The sequence below is a fragment of the Alternaria ethzedia genome, assembly GCF_023757985.1.
Source record: "Alternaria ethzedia strain BMP 0044 chromosome Unknown scaffold_8, whole genome shotgun sequence".
Lineage (NCBI taxonomy): Eukaryota > Fungi > Ascomycota > Dothideomycetes > Pleosporales > Pleosporaceae > Alternaria > Alternaria ethzedia.
In genome coordinates this window covers 935,907-955,479 of record NW_026056201.1, presented here as the reverse complement: position 1 = coordinate 955,479, position 19,573 = coordinate 935,907, and the positions used below count along the sequence as shown (strand labels likewise).

At 53.4% G+C, this 19,573-nt stretch overlaps 4 protein-coding genes across 4 annotated transcripts; 3 read left to right on the top strand and 1 right to left on the bottom strand.

Annotated features, from left to right (window-relative positions):
* Positions 1-4,221: 4,221 nt before the first annotated feature.
* Positions 4,222-5,266, top strand: J4E87_004516 (uncharacterized protein; the record flags this gene model as incomplete). The annotated part of the gene is made up of 2 exons (XM_049376137.1): positions 4,222-4,701; positions 4,751-5,266. The coding sequence occupies 2 exons, from the start codon at positions 4,222-4,224 to the stop codon at positions 5,264-5,266; spliced, it is 996 nt and encodes a 331-aa protein (XP_049234346.1).
* Positions 5,267-11,363: 6,097 nt separating this feature from the next.
* On the top strand, positions 11,364-13,225 carry J4E87_004515 (uncharacterized protein; the record flags this gene model as incomplete). The annotated part of the gene is made up of 2 exons (XM_049376136.1): positions 11,364-11,771; positions 11,822-13,225. 2 exons carry the CDS (start codon positions 11,364-11,366, stop codon positions 13,223-13,225), a joined length of 1,812 nt encoding a protein of 603 aa, XP_049234345.1.
* Positions 13,226-14,364: 1,139 nt separating this feature from the next.
* Positions 14,365-15,591, top strand: J4E87_004514 (uncharacterized protein; the record flags this gene model as incomplete). Its single annotated transcript, XM_049376135.1, has 1 exon — positions 14,365-15,591. The coding sequence occupies one exon, from the start codon at positions 14,365-14,367 to the stop codon at positions 15,589-15,591; it is 1,227 nt and encodes a 408-aa protein (XP_049234344.1).
* A 100-nt stretch (positions 15,592-15,691) lies between these two features.
* J4E87_004513 (uncharacterized protein) lies at positions 15,692-17,601 on the bottom strand (the record flags this gene model as incomplete). Its single annotated transcript, XM_049376134.1, has 3 exons — positions 15,692-17,028; positions 17,085-17,357; positions 17,445-17,601. The coding sequence occupies 3 exons, from the start codon at positions 17,599-17,601 to the stop codon at positions 15,692-15,694; spliced, it is 1,767 nt and encodes a 588-aa protein (XP_049234343.1).
* Between the last annotated feature and the right edge of the window lie 1,972 nt (positions 17,602-19,573).

The window sequence follows — 19,573 nt, the reverse complement described above, 5'->3', positions numbered from 1 at the left end:
AATCTTCATCGTCTTATACAAAGCCACCACCTGCACCACTGTCATGAGAGGCCCATGATTCTTGCATCTTCCCTTCATATTCCGGATGATCGGCTCCGCAATCTCATCAATCGGTACGGTAACGTAGAAGCGCGTTTTGAAGACCTGATCCCAGCCCTCCCCACCAGCTTGATGAAAAGCATGTTCGACGTTGTCAAAAGCTTGGTCAACCTCCTTCGAAAGATCTTCTGGATAATCCTCGGTCGTGCGATCCCAGCCGCCTAGATATGGTCAAGATTGGATGGTCTATACTGTGGGCGACGTACCTTGGCCGGATATCTCGATGCGGTTATCGATGCGGACCGCTTGGCTGTAGTTCAAATCCCGTTTTGATCGTCCACCGAAGCCAGGATAGTCGAAGTACTGGAGATGCGACATAGTGGTCTTGTCAGAGATCAAACTGGAAATCCCGCGAGCTATACGAGGCGAAGTACGATAGGGCCTTTCTATTCGATGCGCGGCTACCTCTTATACTCAGCCTCCGTGGTATGATCACTCTAGAACTTCCCTCTCATGACGACAACAGCCGTCGAGCATCACATTGTCGCGAAGGCTCTGCCAAGAGGACATTTGTAAGCTGGGTTTAGGCGTCCTATAGGATTTGCCGTCACAGGCAACCGCAGGCTCAACCCAATGCATGACAAGATCTTGGCTGGTGTATTACGACGGCGTTTGAAGAAGACTCTCGGTGTTTAGAAGCTTGTGTAAATGGAATTAAGAGATGACATCCGCAAGCTTACGCAGCCAGCACATCTTCATGAGATGTCGGTAGCAACATCCCTCAGTTCGTTTCCAACGGGACTTTCGGCAGAGTTTCTTTGCGTCCTGCAACACCAGGTCTCCATTGGGGCAAGTCTGATATCAGTAGGTGCCAGGAATGGTTGGCATTTACGTTCAACAACATAGCATGTATTTGCCATCACGCGTCATTGGGTGACTCGAACACATAATTGACACGGTAAATTCTGCAATTATCACCTTGATGGTACAATTCTGGCTAACATAAGAGTACCACACATCAGACCATGATGTATGCATTCCCCAACGGACCATCGTTCACCACCACTCATCAAAATCATCATAGTAACCCTCCCCTCGCGGCGGAGATCCCGACCTCTCCCGCCCACCCCAACCACCTCCACCATATTGCTCTCCTCCATGTTCTTCAAAATCATCATAGTAACCCTGGCCTCGGGGTGGAGATGGAGACCTTACATTCCTCCCGCCTCCGCCCCATCGCGATCCCCCATACGGGCCATACCAAGAGCCTCCGCGCGGCGAGTCTGGATCCAAAGGATATGACATGTACGGACCCAAGTATCGCATGTCTGAGGATGTATGGTAGGGAATAGATGAATCTTGGAGACTGCCGCTGCCTGGGCCCCAGGCTGAGTGGGAGCGAGCGTCGTAGGGGCGTCTGGTGCCCCAGTCTGCGCCGTGGCCGAGACCGGTGACGTTGAAGGGGTCGTTGTTGTAGAAGGGGTTGTTGCTCATGTTTTTTGGGGTTGTTGTTGTAGATGGGGTTTGTTATGTGCAGGGAGATGTGGTATGCGAAGCTTATTGGCAAGAGCACAGGAAGCTTTATAGGGAGATATGGTGAGTATGTGTACTGTTGGCAAGTCTAGTTCTGGTACTATACATAAACACGTTCACGCTGGCCTTCGTTAACTGAACGCTTGACATGTTACTGCTCACATTCCAATATACCAACGTTTGGCGAATACATGACTACACCAGCCTCCAAGTATACAGCCAAACAGTAACATAGGAATCTACATTGTCGCACCTACACCTCACATGCCCGTCATGTCGACGTCATATCTGCCGCCAACATCTACGCTGTTTCCTCTTGCTTGAATCTCAGCTTGTGTCCTAGTCAGGCTTGTTCCATTCGTAGACGTACCCACTACTTCTTCGCAGTTCCTCCACCAGGAGTAAAGGATGGAGCCGCGGCGTTCAAGCCCTTTGCAGGTGTAGCAGGCGAAGCCTTGTCGTTGTTGGTGTCGTTGTTGTTGGCTGATGGGTTCAATGCCTTTCCCCAGGCAGTCCCATTCTTGGGGTAAGCGGTTGGCGCGCCCCAGTCCTTGCCGTGGCCGATACCTGTGACTTTCCGCCAATCTTCGGGGGCGTTGTTTCCAGACATCGCGGTTGTTGTGTGGGCGTTGGTTTACTTCTATTACTGGTTAGGTAGACTGTGGGGTATAGAGTTCATATATGGTGTGCGATCGTGGGTATACGTACCTGTATTCGCGGTAGTTGTTGTTGGAGAGTATCTTCCAGTTGTGGCTACGATCAACGACGAGAGAGCGGACATTGCGAGTAGCTCAAGGAAAGGGTCGGATATGGATTGATCTCGTGCGCATCACAGTAGTGAAGGGTAGCATTAGACATCGTACATTCACTGCTCGAACGAAGCTAGGGCGTGTGTGATGAGTGCAGTTCGCAGCCTGATTACATTAGTCTTCTATGCATCACATCCGCCAGCGAACATCTGGATTAAGCAAGCTCAGTCTAGACAACTACATATCTTGATTCTGCCGAACGTCGGCTGCGTATGACAAAGCGCGATGGTCTTCAACGACTTGTCTCCCTTTGTTTCACCCCTCAATTGTATTTCGACCACTCCTGGCTTCCTTATTCTTTGCAGCACGCCCTTCACATTCCCGTATGAGGTTTTCGATTCCCGCAACATACTCAGGCAGGTTCCTTTTCTCGAAAAACGTCTTGAGCGTGCGCAGGCAATCGAGAGTCTCCACCGGAACATGATCTTCCCCCTTGTCTGCATCAATTACGCTTAGGCAATCGTGAATGTACATCCGCGGCTCGGGCTTTCCTTCTTCTGGTATAAGCATCCCATACATCAGAGTGACCAAGGTCCTAGTTAAGGAAGCGTATTCTACACTAAAGCTTTCGAGACGCGGAATGGGCTTCCCTTGGAGCGCAAAGCTGTTATTGTGTGCATATGGCTTGAGCATATTCGCAACGAACTGAAGCTCTTTGAGCACATACTCCCGCTTCTCTGCCGCTGATGCATTCTCTGGATATTTCCAGTCCATAGGTATAGCGCCCCCCGGCGTCTTGTGAATACTATTGTAGGTCGAAGTGTCCAGCCAGCTGAATACCATAGTAGGCTGCAACAAGGCCTTCTCCTCATCAGTCAGAGAGTCGAATGACATTGCCACCCGTTCAGCTCGAGCAGTCTTCTTCCAAATTCGCTCTGGGAGTAGGGACCTGGGGGGTAAAGATTGGATGAAGTCAGGGTCGTTGTTGAGTTTACGCAATGCCACAGCCTTCTCGTAATGAGATCTTTGTGCAGATCGCTCCTGAAGGTATGTTCCCGATACCGATACTGTTATATCGGACACAAGGAGCGGAGTCGAGAATCCAGTCGAGAAGGCTCCGAGCCGACCAAGTAGGCGATGTCCAATGGAGAGACTCCGTAAGCTCCTCATTCTGAAAGAAAGGAGCATACCTCCTATTCCACCAATAATATTAGAATCATCCCTCGTAAACCCCTGACTGCTTTGCCATATCTGAGATTTTGGGAGATTGATTCCTTCATAATGAAGGATGCTTCTTCTGATCTGACTTTCCCAGTGCGTCAACCAAGCTGCCAGAGGCGCAGCAAGAGCAAGAGAATAAAAGCCTGCTCTGGTAACAAAGTACGCAGATTTCGTCGGCAAAGTCAGCAAAGGGCGTCTGATGATCATCCGGCCCAGAAGCAGAGTCGCTGCCGCTGTTGGCCCTAATAAGACCAATGCAGTGGCAGTATTTGCAACACCAGGTTCTTCTGTCTTGGGAATAGCAGGATGCAGACCTTTTCATTAGTGAGAACCTATTTGGTGTGCAAAATTCGATGTAGTCGTCAACTCACCTGCACCCTGAGGCGGGAAAAGACGAACCATTGTCAAGGTTCATCTACGGTCATAGACCTTAAAATGAGGTTTTCGCTGATTTCAGACAAGGTTCCAGCCAGTCTCTAGCACGAGCTGAAGCGAGGGAGCTGGAAGACCATTTTGACGCGTGGAGTTGAGGAGCGATTGGACATGCGGCGTGGTTGCAGAAGTTAACATCCGCATGAGGCTAGATCCCGCGGACATGGCCGCTTACTCATCATCGAATCTTCGCATTCGCTCAACACCAACGAGCTCGTCGCCAGCAGGAAGATAGCCATCCACAGCCATGCCACCACGGCTAAGAGCGGTCCGAGCCGCCTCATCTCTCCTGTTCATATGCTTGAGAGCACCCGCAGCGACATCGGTCGCCCCCCTCCTTGTGCCCGCCCAGCAGAGATGCGCATCCATTCTTTCCTCGCTCTCCGACAACGCAGGCGCCTACAATAAAAAGATCCGACGAGGTCGCGGTCCCGCTTCGGGAAAGGGAAAGACTGGTGGACGCGGTCAGAAGGGTCAGCATGCACACGGCAAAGTCCCCGCGGGCTTCGAGGGAGGTCAGACACCACAATGGATTACCAACCCCGAGCGAGGGCGGGGGGAGTACAACCCGTTCAAGGTCGAGATGTCACCCATAAATCTGGACCGGATACAGAGCTGGATTGACCAGGGGAGGTTGGACCCGAAGAAGCCCATCACTATGAAGGAATTGGCCAAGTCGAGGTGTCTGCACGGTGTCAAGAGGCATGGCGTTAAGCTGCTCGCGAGGGTAAGGAATCAATTGATGGTTGCTATGTCAAAACTAATTGTAGCCGTAGAATCCAGAGCAATTGACCACACCCATCCACATCGTCGTCTCACGCGCCTCTGCCGACGCTATCGCACGCATCGAAGCCCTTGGCGGCAGCGTGACCACACGCTTCTACTCTCCCACATCCATCAAGCGCGTCCTCCGCGGCGACTCACACCCCACCATCTCTATCCAAGCCTCGCCAGACCTCGTCTCTCTCACTGCGCGCTCCGCAGCCGCCAAGATCCCTTCTCCCATCATCACTGCGCTCCAGACGGCCGCCGAAGAAAAGAAGAAGGAGGCTATGGTTGCTGTCATGAAGCAGATCGGGTCGAAATACAAGTACAGGCTGCCTGATGCGACGGCAAGAAAGGACATCGAGTACTACCGCGATCCAGCGCATAGAGGATACTTGAACTACACAATGAAGGATGGCGAGAGCCCGTCTTTGTTCTTCAAGCCGCCCGGCGAGGCAAAGGACAGGAAGAAGCAGAGCGCGAGGAGAGACGCAGCCAAGGCCAGTGCGGATAACAAGCTGTTCTAGAGAAGGGCGTTGGAGCATGTATCATACTATGTGTATAACGATCAGTTGGTCCCGCAAATATACCACTACAATGCGTGGGCCCACAGTGCTTAGCCATGAATTGACTCATATCCGTCATGAACATATCATCAAGGGTGACCTGGACGCCTACCTTGCTGACCAACATGTTGTTTCCCCGCCACATGTGTGTAATTGAGGGGGTGAGCCATCGTGAGAATGAAGTCGTCATCCGGTGGGCAACCTAAGGCCGTGGCTGTGCAACTCGGCATCAGCGGCCGCGCAGCAACGCCGAATGCTGAGTTAGATAGTCAAACGTCAACACGGACAACAAAGACGTCAGTATCTATGCGCATCCTCTTGGCCAAGCTGAAGAATCGTGGCGGTGTGTTTGTTAGTGAAGCAAACGTAACCATCTGTGCCAATGCGATACCCGTTTCAAACATCAACTACTATCGCAGTGATATGAAACATGTCGCACTGTTTCCATGGCACGACCGTCGATTGAATTTGCGACGTGGCTCGAGCATGCTATTTGTGCTGAGACATGGGGGTTCTTGTTAGATCTGAGATGATGGTCATGTGGTGGAGACGCTTGTTAGTGCATGAGGTGACGTGAGTAAGTATCTTTGGAAAGTCGCTGATGCATCATCATGTGTGGAAACTGGTGTGAAAAGTTTGGGTATATGGGACTATCTGTCTGACTAGAGTGGTGCAGCTGTGTTCGCGGAAACATGGATGAGTGAAGCTGACTAGTATCTAGCACAGTGTACATGGACTTGTACCACGTCTACATTCTGCTACCTTCCTTCTTGGGCTGTGTCCTTCTCTGATATACGAGTGTTCTATCATTTCGTTACCTGTATCTTTCAACATGTGGTCCCGAACGAATGAGAAGCATGCTGTGAAGATGCTCCGGATCTTACTGCATTAGCACACCAACATCAAATGTACCAGACATGCTTCCAACATGCACTTTATTATTACGACACGACCGAATCGACGAGCTTCCTGGCCCAGGCGACGGTCGTTTTCACATAGCGGAGCCCAATCTCGAACCCATCGGCGACGACAATGCCTGTTATGTTGGAACCCGGGAATCCCGACCAGGTAACATGCGTGCCATGGCATCTCCGTTTTCGCACCAGGGACATGTCGTCCAATGAAGCCATGATTAATAGATGGATGCCGGCAGGGATATAAGCTGTGTGGAGTCCGAACCTGTCAGGCAGTGCAGTCGGGGAAGGTGATCCCTTTGAAAGCATGCCACAACACTAGTAGCTGCAGTGAGAGACGAACGATGGAAGGTGATGATGCACATGAAAAGCCTTCGTGTCGGTGGTCAATCCCCGCGACGTGTCCGTAATCAGCATAGAATCCAGTTGGTCGGCACTCCGCTTGTGCGAGCCGGTGAGACTGTCTGCACGTCTTACGGATCCTTTGGGTCAACGGCTGCGTGCGCCTGCCCCATTTCCCTTTGTCCCTGCACAAGGCTGAGTAGTCACTTTGGGATGCGCAGCGAGAACTCGACAGGTCGATCCGGAGGGCGCGCACTACTGTGATTGCACATAGTGGCGCAAGCCAAGGTGTCCTAATCCGCTCGGTGACATGCACGTGGTGCGGAGGATGTCTCGCGTTGAGGTGAGGAAGCGATGCATAGCTTTTCCAAAGACAGCTGAACCGTATGTGTTGAGCGATGTACTGCAGCACCTAGACGGGCAAGCGCGGCCTGGGATCCGTTCCGGCAGGTGCGTACAGGACGCAGAGTTCGTTTGCATTGTCTGAGAGGGTTAGCTGCAATCGGCCCCTCGAACGGCAATCCAGAGTTGCTTCTGAGCACGGAAGGAGGTGTGGAGTGTGTTAGCCGGTTGCCTTTGTTGGTTGTTGCATGATGGTGGCACGATGACTCGCCGCGTGCGTCGAAAGCACCGCCAGATGTCCAAGCTGGAACATCGTTGTGCGAATCGAGCGCTAGGCAGCCGACGAATTGCGAGTCGTTTGCCTTTGAAGGAGTTTCGCCCGGCAATAAAGTAAAGAAGAGCCTGAGCTTGGCGAGCTAGTTTGACGTATTGTATTTGGAAAAGATAGCGAGGGTTTACCGACCTCGGAAGCATTGTCTTTGGCGCAAATAGATGGAGCCTCCTGCATGATACTTTGGTAGCATGGGGTGTAATAATAAGGTGCAACTTGGTCACACAAAGTTGGTTGGCTGACTGGCGCGTGAGTGGCTTCGCTAATGTGTTAATGAAGCTTGTGGCGTAACGCATACGGGACTTGTTGTCCTTCATGACAGTGTCAGCCGCGGGATAGATGATGATACGGGTCAGCTGTGCATCGGGCAGACTAGTATGGCCTCGTGGATCGGTACCAACGCCCTTGTACATATTCACATTCAATCTCCGGTGGGAAGTAGCAAGTATCGGTACCCCTTGGATAGAGCCTATCTTCCCGCATTACGTCCTGGCCGGTCAGCATGCTGTAACACTGTCAGACGAGCGGTATTGCAGCCCGAGTGCAAAGTGGTTGCGTCACAATATACCTTGGTAAATGTCGAGAGGATCACGTCTAAGCACAGCAAGGGATCCATCATCCGGGTACGGAGGCCTTGAGGTTGGGTCGCTGGTTGATTACGGCGTGCTCGCTCTAGAGCGTGGGGTTGCGCAGTGCTCATTCGTTGGGAACCGTCTGACCTACTTCTTTCAGCACAAGAGAGCGGGGAACTGGATATGGATCTGAGGACGCCGCAAGCCGTGTCGAAAGGCTAAACTCGACCCACTGGACTCGTGTGGCAAAGAGGTACAAGATCCTGAGTCGGCATAAGACTTGTTGCAGTGTGTGCGTCTATCGCGTTCTGCTTTTGCAGCTGGCCCGCTAAGGCCGGTCGCAGACCGGAATTAATGAGCCGTAGCCAAGCTGCATCCATCGCACTTCGTGATCGCGACCGTTCGGGCACAGGGTCGTGAGAGCATGGTAAAAAAAAGTCTGCCATATCGCGCGCCAGCCAAGGACTTGCGTGCTCAAGCTGGCGCCAACCATATATGCTGGTCTCGGCTGAGTGGTTTTCGCAGATGTCTTGTGGCCAGGTTGCTGCGCATGATGAAATGCACTAGAGGCACATCCATGGAGCTGCACTGCTCGGCAGGGTCAGTTGTTGAAAGGCAAACGATGGAGTCAATCGACGATAGATGATGCATGGTGTAATGTACGCGTGGTGGAAGCGCGGTACGTCTCAGCGCGCCATGGCCAAGCTAATAGATGTGCCGTGAATGGTATAGGCTGGGCAGGACGGTAACGAGTCGTTGGGGCTCGTATAATCGTGTAATGGTGAGGAAAGCGGTGCCGAGTATCGTCCGTCCTCTCCGTACTACGCCCCCCAGCCTTCCGTGGAAGGAGCTATTGCCCTTTCTGCGCCAAAATAGTCACCATTCATCTCCACACGACGGTCAGGACGCTCGGTCAGACGGGATCGCTGTCGAACGTGGATTCTGGACATACGGTCACTGCAGGCGATGATGCACAGCGGCGAAGTTAGTTTCGATAGAGCCATGACTATTGCAGCGCCGTGGAGGACCTTGGGCGGTCGTATCACGCGCATCAGCGAATCGCCAGCCGAGTCGTCCAGGCATCCCGAGCCTCCCGTTGGCATGGAGCAACGAAGGGGCGTGTTTGAGATGTCGCCCCTCACACCGACATCGTACCGATGCTATAGGAGTAGTTTGGCGGGCGGTGGAGGGCTAACCAGCATGTGGAATGCATCCATGCCGGGTGGTTGCAAGCAATCGCCATCCATGTGTTAATAGAGGTGATTACGTGGGCATCTTTTTTTGCAGAGAGTGACGACGGACCGAGCACGACCCACACCCCTGCTCATGTACTGTACGTATGACGGCGCTCGCTTTGCTAAGCTCCACCGTTCCAACAACAACCTCATTGCATTGCGAAGCAGGATCACCGGCGGCACAGACTCTGCTCAGTGCTATCGATAGATTACGGGCTGCGTATCCCTTGCTGCTCTGGCCATGTGTAATTCCGTCACGGTTTCACGGTTAGCGCTGCTGGCCAAGCAAGCGACTCGATAAGCAATCATGCTTCACGACGCCGGTGCTAGCTGGACGGGTCAGCAAAGGCAACCTTGGAACTGGACGCGGATTGCAAGATTTGCAAGACTTGCAACACAGGCGTCCGGGACAGGTGGATGCACCCAGCAAGCCGCAGGCCCCCGCAACAGCTATGGCCGGCCTGATGGACGCGCAAGGTGATGGAATGCAGCAACTGAGGCGCGCGCAATACCCGAAATCGTGTTTCGTCAGGGGCGTTGCAAAGGCGGTTCTGCAGTGCAGATTGCCTCAACTTGGAGTGCACGCAACACGTCGCCGGCCGGTCTCAATAACAACACTGTGTCTAGCGTCGGGGTGCCTCATACTTGCCATTCGCCGGAAGCATCGGAACCGAGGGCTGCAGCGGTCGGGCTCCACATGATTGGAAGTCATTCAGCAAAATCATCTGCAAAAAAAAGAGGATTGCTGATCAGCAGCGCTCGCGCAAACTTCAGCATGGGAAGCTTCGCGTTGGACAGGGTTCGGGCTCGGATATAGAGCATGCTTAGGGAAAGGTAAGACGGCGATTTGGCTAACTAGGGCGGGCTGGCTGGGCGACTGGTTCGTGTCGCTTGCAGTCTGGCAGCACAGCGGCGCCGTCCAGTCTGCCACACTGAGTCTCGCCATTTGCTATGCGTGCGCTTGCAGCAGATGCTTTTTAGATGCCTGAGGGCGGCAAGCGGGCAGCAGGTGGTCAAACACGGCATGGGCGGGACGCTGCACGCGTATAGTGCCCTTCCAGACCGCCCAGGCTGGGGGTCGTCACTGGCGATTACCGGTCGTCTCATGGATCGTGATGGAGGTCTGCCGCTTACGGCAATTCCTGCTGCTGCTGGCAGCGTTTGGAGGTGCCGTCTGCGGCCACCATTCGTGGTGGGTGCTCCGCCTTGGCCGGTGCAGCTGGCCGCGATGCGCAAGGGATCTCACCATCTCTGATCAGTCGTCGTGTCTGAGACGGCAGCGCTCCGTGGAGGCAGCAGGCCTACCATGTAGGCTGCAGCGAGTTGATGAGGCCCACCAGCGCTATCGTTTCTTCGTTTGTGGCCGGATGGTGTCCCACTGTCGCAGTGCGCACTGGGCAAGGTCGTGTGTGGTGGGGGGAATCATGGCTGAAGCCCCTCTGGACGCGCACCATGCATCGCCTGAGGGGCCGCCGCCCAATCAGCGCGCGCGGGAGTGCTGAGGCTGTATCGCGCGGCGCAGCTGGTGCTGGGGTGGTTTGGCGCAGGGATGGATTATTCACGACGCTCGTGCTGGACTTGTTGTAGTAGCAGTAATTAGCCCGCGCGGCTTGGCTGCTAGTCGCGTCGGTCGCTCCTGCCCTCGCGGCGAACCCCCGGTCGCGGTTGCTTTGTGCTGGCGGCCGTGCGCCCCTAGCTCCTTCCAGGCGCGGTTGATGTCAGAGCGCGGCTTCTCCTTCTGGGTCCTGGATCAGCCTCTTGGGGCGTTCCTCCTACCCTGCTCGCTCCTGCCTGGAACCTTCCGAGCCTTCACGACTCCGTGTGTGTGAATTACCTATGTTTTATTCAAATCCAACGGCCCCAAGCCATGTCTGCCATGCCAGCGTGCGGGCCCCCGACAATCCGCCTCCCTACAGTCACAATCACTCACCACCATTACCCACACCCAACACCAAGCCGCTCCCGGTATAGCACCACACGGCCAGGACGCTCACCGGGCCTGACGTCTCTTTATTGTGTCCCTCTGCACTCTCCTTTGCCAGACCCTCTCCTCCTACAAGTCTAGTTGCAAGCGTCGTTGCCGTGTCCCGGATATAGCCTGGCTTTGATTGGCCTAGCTCCTGCTCCCGTCCACAGGCCAACCTCTCCGTCGTCGACATCCTCCTGCCAAACCAAGGTTGAGTGAAGAGGATAGCGTGCAAACAATAGTTGCTGGACATGACCGCCTGCTCACATTGACCTCGCCGCCTTTCACCACTCACCTCACCTCACCGTCTCCGTCCTCTTGCCGTCCACATGCTCGAGCTACAGCTCCCTCGCCCAATGCCTCACGCCCTGCCGCGGGAGCCTCCCTTCAACCTGTATGCCACGGCACCTCGCAGCTCCTCCAAGCTCGACGCCACGATGCACCTTCCCTACCCCAGTCTCTCTCACAGCTATGAGCAAGCCCCCCGAGCTCCCCTAACACCTCCAGAACTTCCCGGCTCAGCAGTGAGGGTGGTCTCACTACCGCCGAACCAAGGTGCAGGGCATCAGTACGGCTACCAACTGCCTGCAATCGGCAACTCCAGATCAGCAGCAGCTCCCAGAAGTCCCAGCCCGCCAAGGCAACAACCACAGGCACAAGAGATGGCTCAGACACCGAGGAAGAAGTACACCATATCACCAAACCTCAAGATTCCGCCGACCATCAGCACGCCACAAGAGGGTCTTCTCCAATTAGCAGCAGAGGTAATTCCAGGCTCCATCATCTCACGGGCAACCACTAACCATCCATCCAGGTGACATGCCTCTTCTGGTTCGAGAGCTCGGCCACGCTCAAGCAAGTACTTGATACTGCCTCACCACGCCAGCCCATGCAGCCGCTCGTTCCCGATGCACATCCTACAACTGGTTTCAGGAAGTGGGTAGCGACCATCTTGACGACCACACAGGTTGCCCAAAATGTCATTCTCTTGGCACTGCTTTTCATCTACAGGCTCAAGCAGACCAACCCCACTGTCAAGGGAAAACCTGGCAGCGAATACCGTCTACTGACTGTAGCTCTCATGCTCGGCAACAAGTTCCTCGACGACAACACGTACACGAACAAGACATGGGCCGAGGTCTCGGGTATCTCGGTACAGGAGGTGCACATCATGGAGGTCGAATTCCTCAGCAACATGCGATACAGTCTTTTCACATCAAAGGAGAAGTGGAACGAGTGGCACGGTATTCTGGGCAAGTTCGGAACTTTCTTCGATCGAGCATCCAAGATTCCGGCCTCCGGTGCTGTAAGCCCAGTCGGCCCTCAGAACATGCTAGGCCTCCCGCAGAACTTTGTTCCTTCACCACCAACCCAGCAGCAAACGTCACCACCGACGACGATGATGTACTCCCCGAGCCACATGGCATTCTCCAATACCCCGCTTTTGCAACCACAGGCCACGTCGGCCACGGTATCCCCGATCGGCGCCCTTCCGGAACTCGGACCCATTCAACGCAAACGCAGCGCTGATTACAGTATCGAGCCCCCAATGAAGCGACAGGCCCATGGATTTGCACCTGGCCCCTACAGCAATGCACCCCCGATTCCGACCCTGCAGACGCCCGTCAATAGGTCATTCGAGCCACCACCATCCGTGAATCGCTTACCCCCTCTGCCAAGTCTTTCGATACCTCCACCTCAGCAGATGCCGCCGGCCCAGATGAAGAACTGGTCAGACCTTCCGCTACCAGTTCCCGGTGGCCGCTCCATGGCCATGGTGTACCCTCCGCCCGTCCAATGGCAGCAACCGACTAGCACACCAACATCGTCGGCCCCACCGCCTTACGCCCACAATTACACGCCCTCTACCGATCAGTCTCGTCAAATCAGTCCTTACCCACAGTCTGCAGGTTCCTCTCCAGTAGGCGCCTTCCCGGCAACGGGCACGAGACAATTATCGCCATCCCATTTCCTTAATCAGCGCCAGTCTCCTTACCGACCGGTTCGTACCGTGCAGACACTACTTGTGCCTCCACCTCAGACGTCCATTCACAACCCTGCAAGGAACATCAGATACGACCAAATGCAGTATCAGCCTCTGGGTCAACCGATGACTGACCGTCGTTCTGGCCTCCTACCATACATGGACCGGAGTGCATGGCCTGAGACCAACCAGTTCAACCAACTTCCTGTTCCCCAACAACCTGTATTCAGGTGAACGGCCACTCATTACCTTCGTGTAACAACTTTACGAATTTTCTGGGCTTACATTGATTGCCCATCCTTTAGTCCAGAGGACATGATATTTGCTGCGTTCGAGCGTGCATTGCATTGGGTGGTACTTTCGGTGAGCATTTCATTGATCAATAGATTTGATCAGCACTTTCTTTACATTACCACTGCATCAACAGGCGTTATTGTATATGTAGTCTTTTGCCTGATCGACACTTTATGTGTTCGTGTTACAGGGCTTGATATGATGGCGTTCCGAGAGGCCGACTTGCGTAGGTCCGAGTCCAAGGATTATTGTGTGCGAAGCACCAATGCATTAGAATAGCAAACCCTCAAAGGGTGTATAATCCAAAATGAACTACAACTACCTCACTCTTACTTTACATATTCCATCGAGTGAAACTTAGCGGCATGTCTTAATTCATGCTCTTCTCTCTTGGTACATAAGAAGGCTGTTGGTAACTGAGAGTACACTGATGATTTCTGCAAGGCTTTAGATCCACGTACAACTGGTGGGTTTGACTCGGTTATGCTTTAGAACGAGTGTATGTTCATGAATTGGGTATGAGATAGCCTGAGCGGACATTCATATGCTATCCAGGTAGCTCAATCTGGTAGATATCATCATGCTCAAGCTCGGTGCATGCGTCCGGGTACATATCCTCCTCTGCATGTCCAAGTCTATTTGGTAATAAGTTCTAAGACGAAGTACAAGTCTATGGCATGGAACCGATCAATTCATCGACAAAGGCTGGACAGGTCGGCGATCACTTGTTCGGTGGGGGGATCTCAGGGAAGAAATGGGTGAGTAATATATTTGGAAGGCAAAACACTACGTCTAATTGAGCATTAAATTCATAGCAACGCAACTAGCGGATATGGGAGGGTGTGCGCGGGATATCATGTGCATGAGGAGGGCGCAAAGTGTTTGAAATCGTTCGTAGACTTGTTCGTATGTGGGTTGTTGCCTACGGAGTGATTTTGGGAAACTTGGTACAGTACGAAGTGTGTCGTACAGCGTTACGCGCGCCAAGCCGCTTGCAAGAGCCGCGGCAGCGCGTTCACGGTTCACTCTAGGTTTGCACATTTCCTCTATACTCCGTCCCACCTCTACAAACCGTAACTATGCCGCCACCAAAATCCAAGAAACTCACCGCGCAACCCGTGCGAACGCGCCAATTCGCCGGCAAACCCACAGCTGCACCTGAACCCGAAGAACGCTCGAGCTCGGAATCAGAGTCGGAGGAGGAACAGCCAAAGCCAAAACCTTTCGCGAAACCAAAACCCGCGCCCATCGCATCGTCGTTTCCCAAGTCTGCGCTCAAAGCAAAACTTGCATCGCGGCAGAAATCCGAGGCGGAGCGCAAGGCGCTAGAAGACGAGTTCGAAACAGAAAGCGAGGAAGAGGAGGGCGGCGAAGATGGCAGCGGCAGTGAAAGCGGCAGCGGCAGTGAAGAAGAGTCTTCTGAGGAGGAGTCAAGTAGCGAAGAAGAGGCACCGAAGAAACTACTGCGCCCAGTGTTTCTGAAGAAGAACGAGCGGAACAAAGTCGCACCTGTCAAATCAGCAGAGGAGATAGCGGCAGAAGAGGAAGCACGGCGGCAGGAGCAAAACAGGGCGCTTGTACAAGAGCAGGTCGAGCAGCGCATAGCGGAAAAGGCAGCGGGCAAGAAAGACTGGGATGACGACGTGGAAGACGCCGACATCAACGCCATCGACGACACAGACGGCGTTGACCCCGACGCCGAATATGCCGCCTGGAAGCTGCGCGAGCTCAAGCGTATTAAGCGCGAACGTCTCGCGATCGAAGAAGCCGAAGCAGAGCGCGCAGAGATCGAGCGCCGCCGCAACTTATCCGTCGCCGAACGCGAAGCCGAAGACCGCGCCTTCATCGAAAAGCAACAAGAAGAAAAAGGCGACCGTGGGCAAATGCAATACATGCAGAAGTACTTCCACAAGGGCGCCTTCTTCACAGACGAGCTCAAGGAACTGGGTGTGGATAGAAGGAACCTCATGAACGCGCGCTTCGAAGACGAGACGAATCGCGAGATTCTTCCCGAGTACATGCAGATCAGAGACATGACAAAACTGGGCAAAAAGGGTCGGACACGCTATAGGGACATGAAGACCGAAGATACCGGCAAATGGGGTGACTTCGGTGATGACCGGCCGCGGAGAGACAAGGGCGATTTCGGTGTCGACGAGAGATTCAGACCTGATGCTTATGGCGGAAGAGATCGGGATAGAGAGGGCCCTTCTGGCGCAAACGCGAAGCCACTTGGCGAGAGGAAGAGGTTCGGCGATGATCACGACCGGGACAGTAAGCGCCCGAAGGTGGAAGAGAGGACTTAAAGCGTGTGATCATTATCATTTTGGCGTTGACAGCATTGGGCGGCGTACTAGCATCTACGGAACATGAATATCATACCCACCGACTTCAGTTGTCGGCTCATTACTCTTCACGAACCCTCTCGTACGTTCCCCGTCCCTGGACATCTCCGTCTGCCATGGCGCGCGCATCTTCTCTCCCCTTTTCCACATCCAACCGCCACAGCAACGGTGCCGGCAATACCACCAAGACCGCCAGGAAGATGAAAGCTGGACGTATCGTGGCCGCCTGGTCAACGATGAACCCGACAAGAGCTGGGCCGAATGCACTGCTACCTTTATCCGTAACAGCATACAGCGCAAAGAACGCTGCTTCACTGCCCTCGGGTATCAAAGGCGCGTAGACAGATCGCGCATAAGAAGATATACCACCCATGACTATCCCGTGAATCACCGCAATGGGGTAGATCTCCCACGCCTTCTGCAGACCAATGAACCCCAAACTCTTGAATATGGGTATGTATCCGAGTAAGCCATAAAGAGGGATGATCTCCATGCCCGCTACACAACACAGTAGTACAGTCTTTGGCTGTAGAGCAAAGCGCCGTTGCACATGCGGCCATGCAAACGCGCCTACGATGCCAGATCCGATAGATGTGATGGATAGTAGCGCGATGGCAATGGTACCCATGTGCAACTCGGTGCGTGCGAAGAGGACAGCCGTTCCAGAGATGGTGGCCACGGCATCCGACAGCAGGAACCACGATATCAGGAAAAGGAGCGTCTGCCGTAACTTTATGGCTCTTCGCAGTGTGCCGTAGAAGCTGCGCAATGAGAAGGATGTGTAGAACAAAAACGTTCTTATCTTTGACGATGACTTTCCTCCGGCAAAGCTCTGCGCAGTCTGTGTGGGTAGTGGTGGACCTGGTCTTGGACGTAGCCACAGTAGTGTTGGGATGGAGAATATAGCCCACCAGAGACCGACCATTAATAGAATCATACGGATGGAGAGACTGGGCGACGTTTTGGAAAGGGCGGTCTTGTTGAAGAGGACTATGATCAGGATACTCAAGATCTGGACGAAGACGGCTGACATGTAGCCATATCCCACGCCTTTACTAGAGATTTGCGCGCTTCGTTCTAGATCTCGCTTCAACCTATCCGGATCGAAGCGGGCGTGAGTGGAAGATAACCCATTGGCCGGGTTCAAGGACTCCAGCTCGACGTCTGAGGCGGAGTCGGAAGATGACGATTTCCCAAGCGTATTGTTATCTGGATGATTGGCAACGAGCAGTGGTAAGAATGCGTTTAGCAGGACGAATGAACAGCCTAGACTCGCAACTCCGACGATGACTAGAATAGGAGCGAGATAGTATAGTGATGGTGAAATGAAGATGAAAAGACAGCTGGCTAGTGAGCCCATGTACGATGTGAACATGAGCATCTTCTTGCGGTATGGGCCTTGGTAATATGTTAGTACTTGTTAAAGATGTGAGATATTGAGCATAATGACTTACCATGATCGGCGAAGGAACTGAAACATATCAAGACCACTGCTTGAAGTAATACAGCCGTAGAGAACGTGTACATGGCGAAACTACTCGTTGACATGTCCCTCCCCAGGTATCTCACCATGCATTGCTCAGAGTCTCCTCCGGCTTTCTGGTCTGCATCGTCACGTATCCGGAGTTTTCCGGATGCGGTATGGTCGACACACGGCTTTGAGTGATCAGAGAAAAAGACGCCATTTTCTCGTGCGAGTTGCTCGAGGATGACTGGGAGGAACGCGCCTTGAATTCGTAAGTAAGACGCGAAAATCGATACATGTGTATGGTGGTGGTTGTGTGGGCTGGGTGAAAGAGAAGGCTATGACGTACCGACAGCGACTACAGCGAAGACTTCGGCTGCGATTGGGTACGCATACCAAGCCTTCAATTCGCGATCGGTAGTAGGGCTCGTGTCTTCGCCTTCGTATTTGATGCGCGGGCTGGATACGAGCGTGTCGTCATCGTCGAGGTCGTCATTAAAAGACATATTTGTTTGTTGTTAGGGTTTTCGAGAGGCGCATTGGATAGAGGGCTGACTGTTTGATCGATTCCGATGGGTGCCGGGCTCTTGCCGAGTGGGTCGCGGGTGGTGGGGCGGCTTCCAAGAACGAGGCTTATCATGCCAGGAGCCTCATTCTTCTTCTTCTTCTGCGCTGGGAAGCTGCGTTTCGACAGGAACTTCTTTGTTATCTTGAAACACCCTACAAAAATGATAAAGCATATTCCGTTCAGTGTCAGGATAGGCCCATCTAGCTGGACGCCGTGTTTCAATGACGCATTGCATCATTGACTTTCTATTAGCGTCATGGAACTGGCTGCAAGCTTCACGCACAGAACCTCTGGTTCCCAGAAGTATGCCGGTTGAGATGCATGTCTGACTGCTCAGTGGTCTTCTTACAAACATTAAATCTGATGCTTGACTATGGCAGTTACTTTGCGAAGCCGTCGAACGACTTCTGACACTCCACGAGGGAAGCGAAAGATCAATGCCGCACCTAAAACACGCAAGCCTTCAGCTAGAACGCCCACCCGGGTAGATACTGAAGACCACCCAGTCGTCATCGCAACACCCCCAGGTTTTCCTTTTGAACTCCAGCCTGCAAAGTATGGCCTCATTCAAGAGCGTGTATGCGACAGCTTGTATGCATTGGTAGTCCAAGCGATCCTATGGAACCAGACTCGGGGCCAAATGGCACGTCCAGTGCTCTTCAGTTTACTCGTAGCCTATCCATCGCCAAATGAGCTCTCCACCGCATCTCTTGAAGATCTGACAACAATGTTGCAGCCCATAGGCCTCCACCGGATTCGAGCGGCCCGCCTTATAGCACTGGCTGAAGCCTGGCTTTCCGCTCCTCCGTGTAAAGAGCGAAGGTACAGGAGGTTACATTATCCTGACCGTGGATGTGGTGCAGATGTCAAGCCAGGAGAGATCTTGGGACCTGACGACGATAGAGAAGGCTGGGAGATTGCGCACCTGCCGGGCATGGGTGCGTATGCGCTTGACAGCTATCGCATCTTCTATCGCGACCGCCTGAGGGGCATCGAATCTACGAGCGGTGTTGAGCCCGAATGGAAAAGAGTTGTGCCGACCGACAAGGGTAAGTTCTGACTGTACGAAGTGCATGTGAGACATATACTGACTTCGTACCCCTACCTCTGCAGAGCTGATACCATATTTGAAGTGGAGGCGGGAAGAAGAGCGTTGACGACTAAATCGCGCGAACAATACACTGTCTCTCCATTCGTACGGCCTGACAGGCCGCTATCAGACAATTTTGAGCGTACAGGAATGTTCGTATTTACCAGAAAAGCAATGCTGGCTCGCACAGTAAATCGTCGAGACGCTGTCATGTGCTTCGTCCTGGCGCGCGCGTTGACAAGTCGAACCACCATTTCGGAATCCGAACAACAAATCACCACCACCGCTACCCCGCCAAAACGCTCTTGTAGAAGTCTGGAAGTTCTGAGCGAGCCGAATCGAATTAGACATGCAAGCGTCACCTCTCTGACCACCAAAAGATTACTGGCGCATTAGTTGCTTTTCATGGTTGCTACAATGTAAGCTGTGCGACAGTAAAGAGCCAGTTAGGAAGCCATAAGCGACGTACGGGAAAACGTTGAATGCAAGGCGTACGCCCCAACTTTGGCCAGATCGGCTGCGGGTAAATGACGACCCTGCAAGATCTCTCATCCAAACGACAACGGCCGTAAGCATCGTTAACATACCTCGGCGTCGGCGCAGCAATGCTACCACGCGGCACAGAATGCGTTCACCTCGAATCGCTTTACGCACCAAAATAGAGAATCGGGGAAGTGACGATGATGAAGTGAATGGCATAAGAGGGGCGGGTGTATCGTCACTTCTGCGTTTGGTTATCCCGTGCTAGGACGCGCCTGATCTTTGTCCTCCTTCCACGTCGAGGCACGTAAACAGCAAACTCGCCTAGTTCACGCGACTA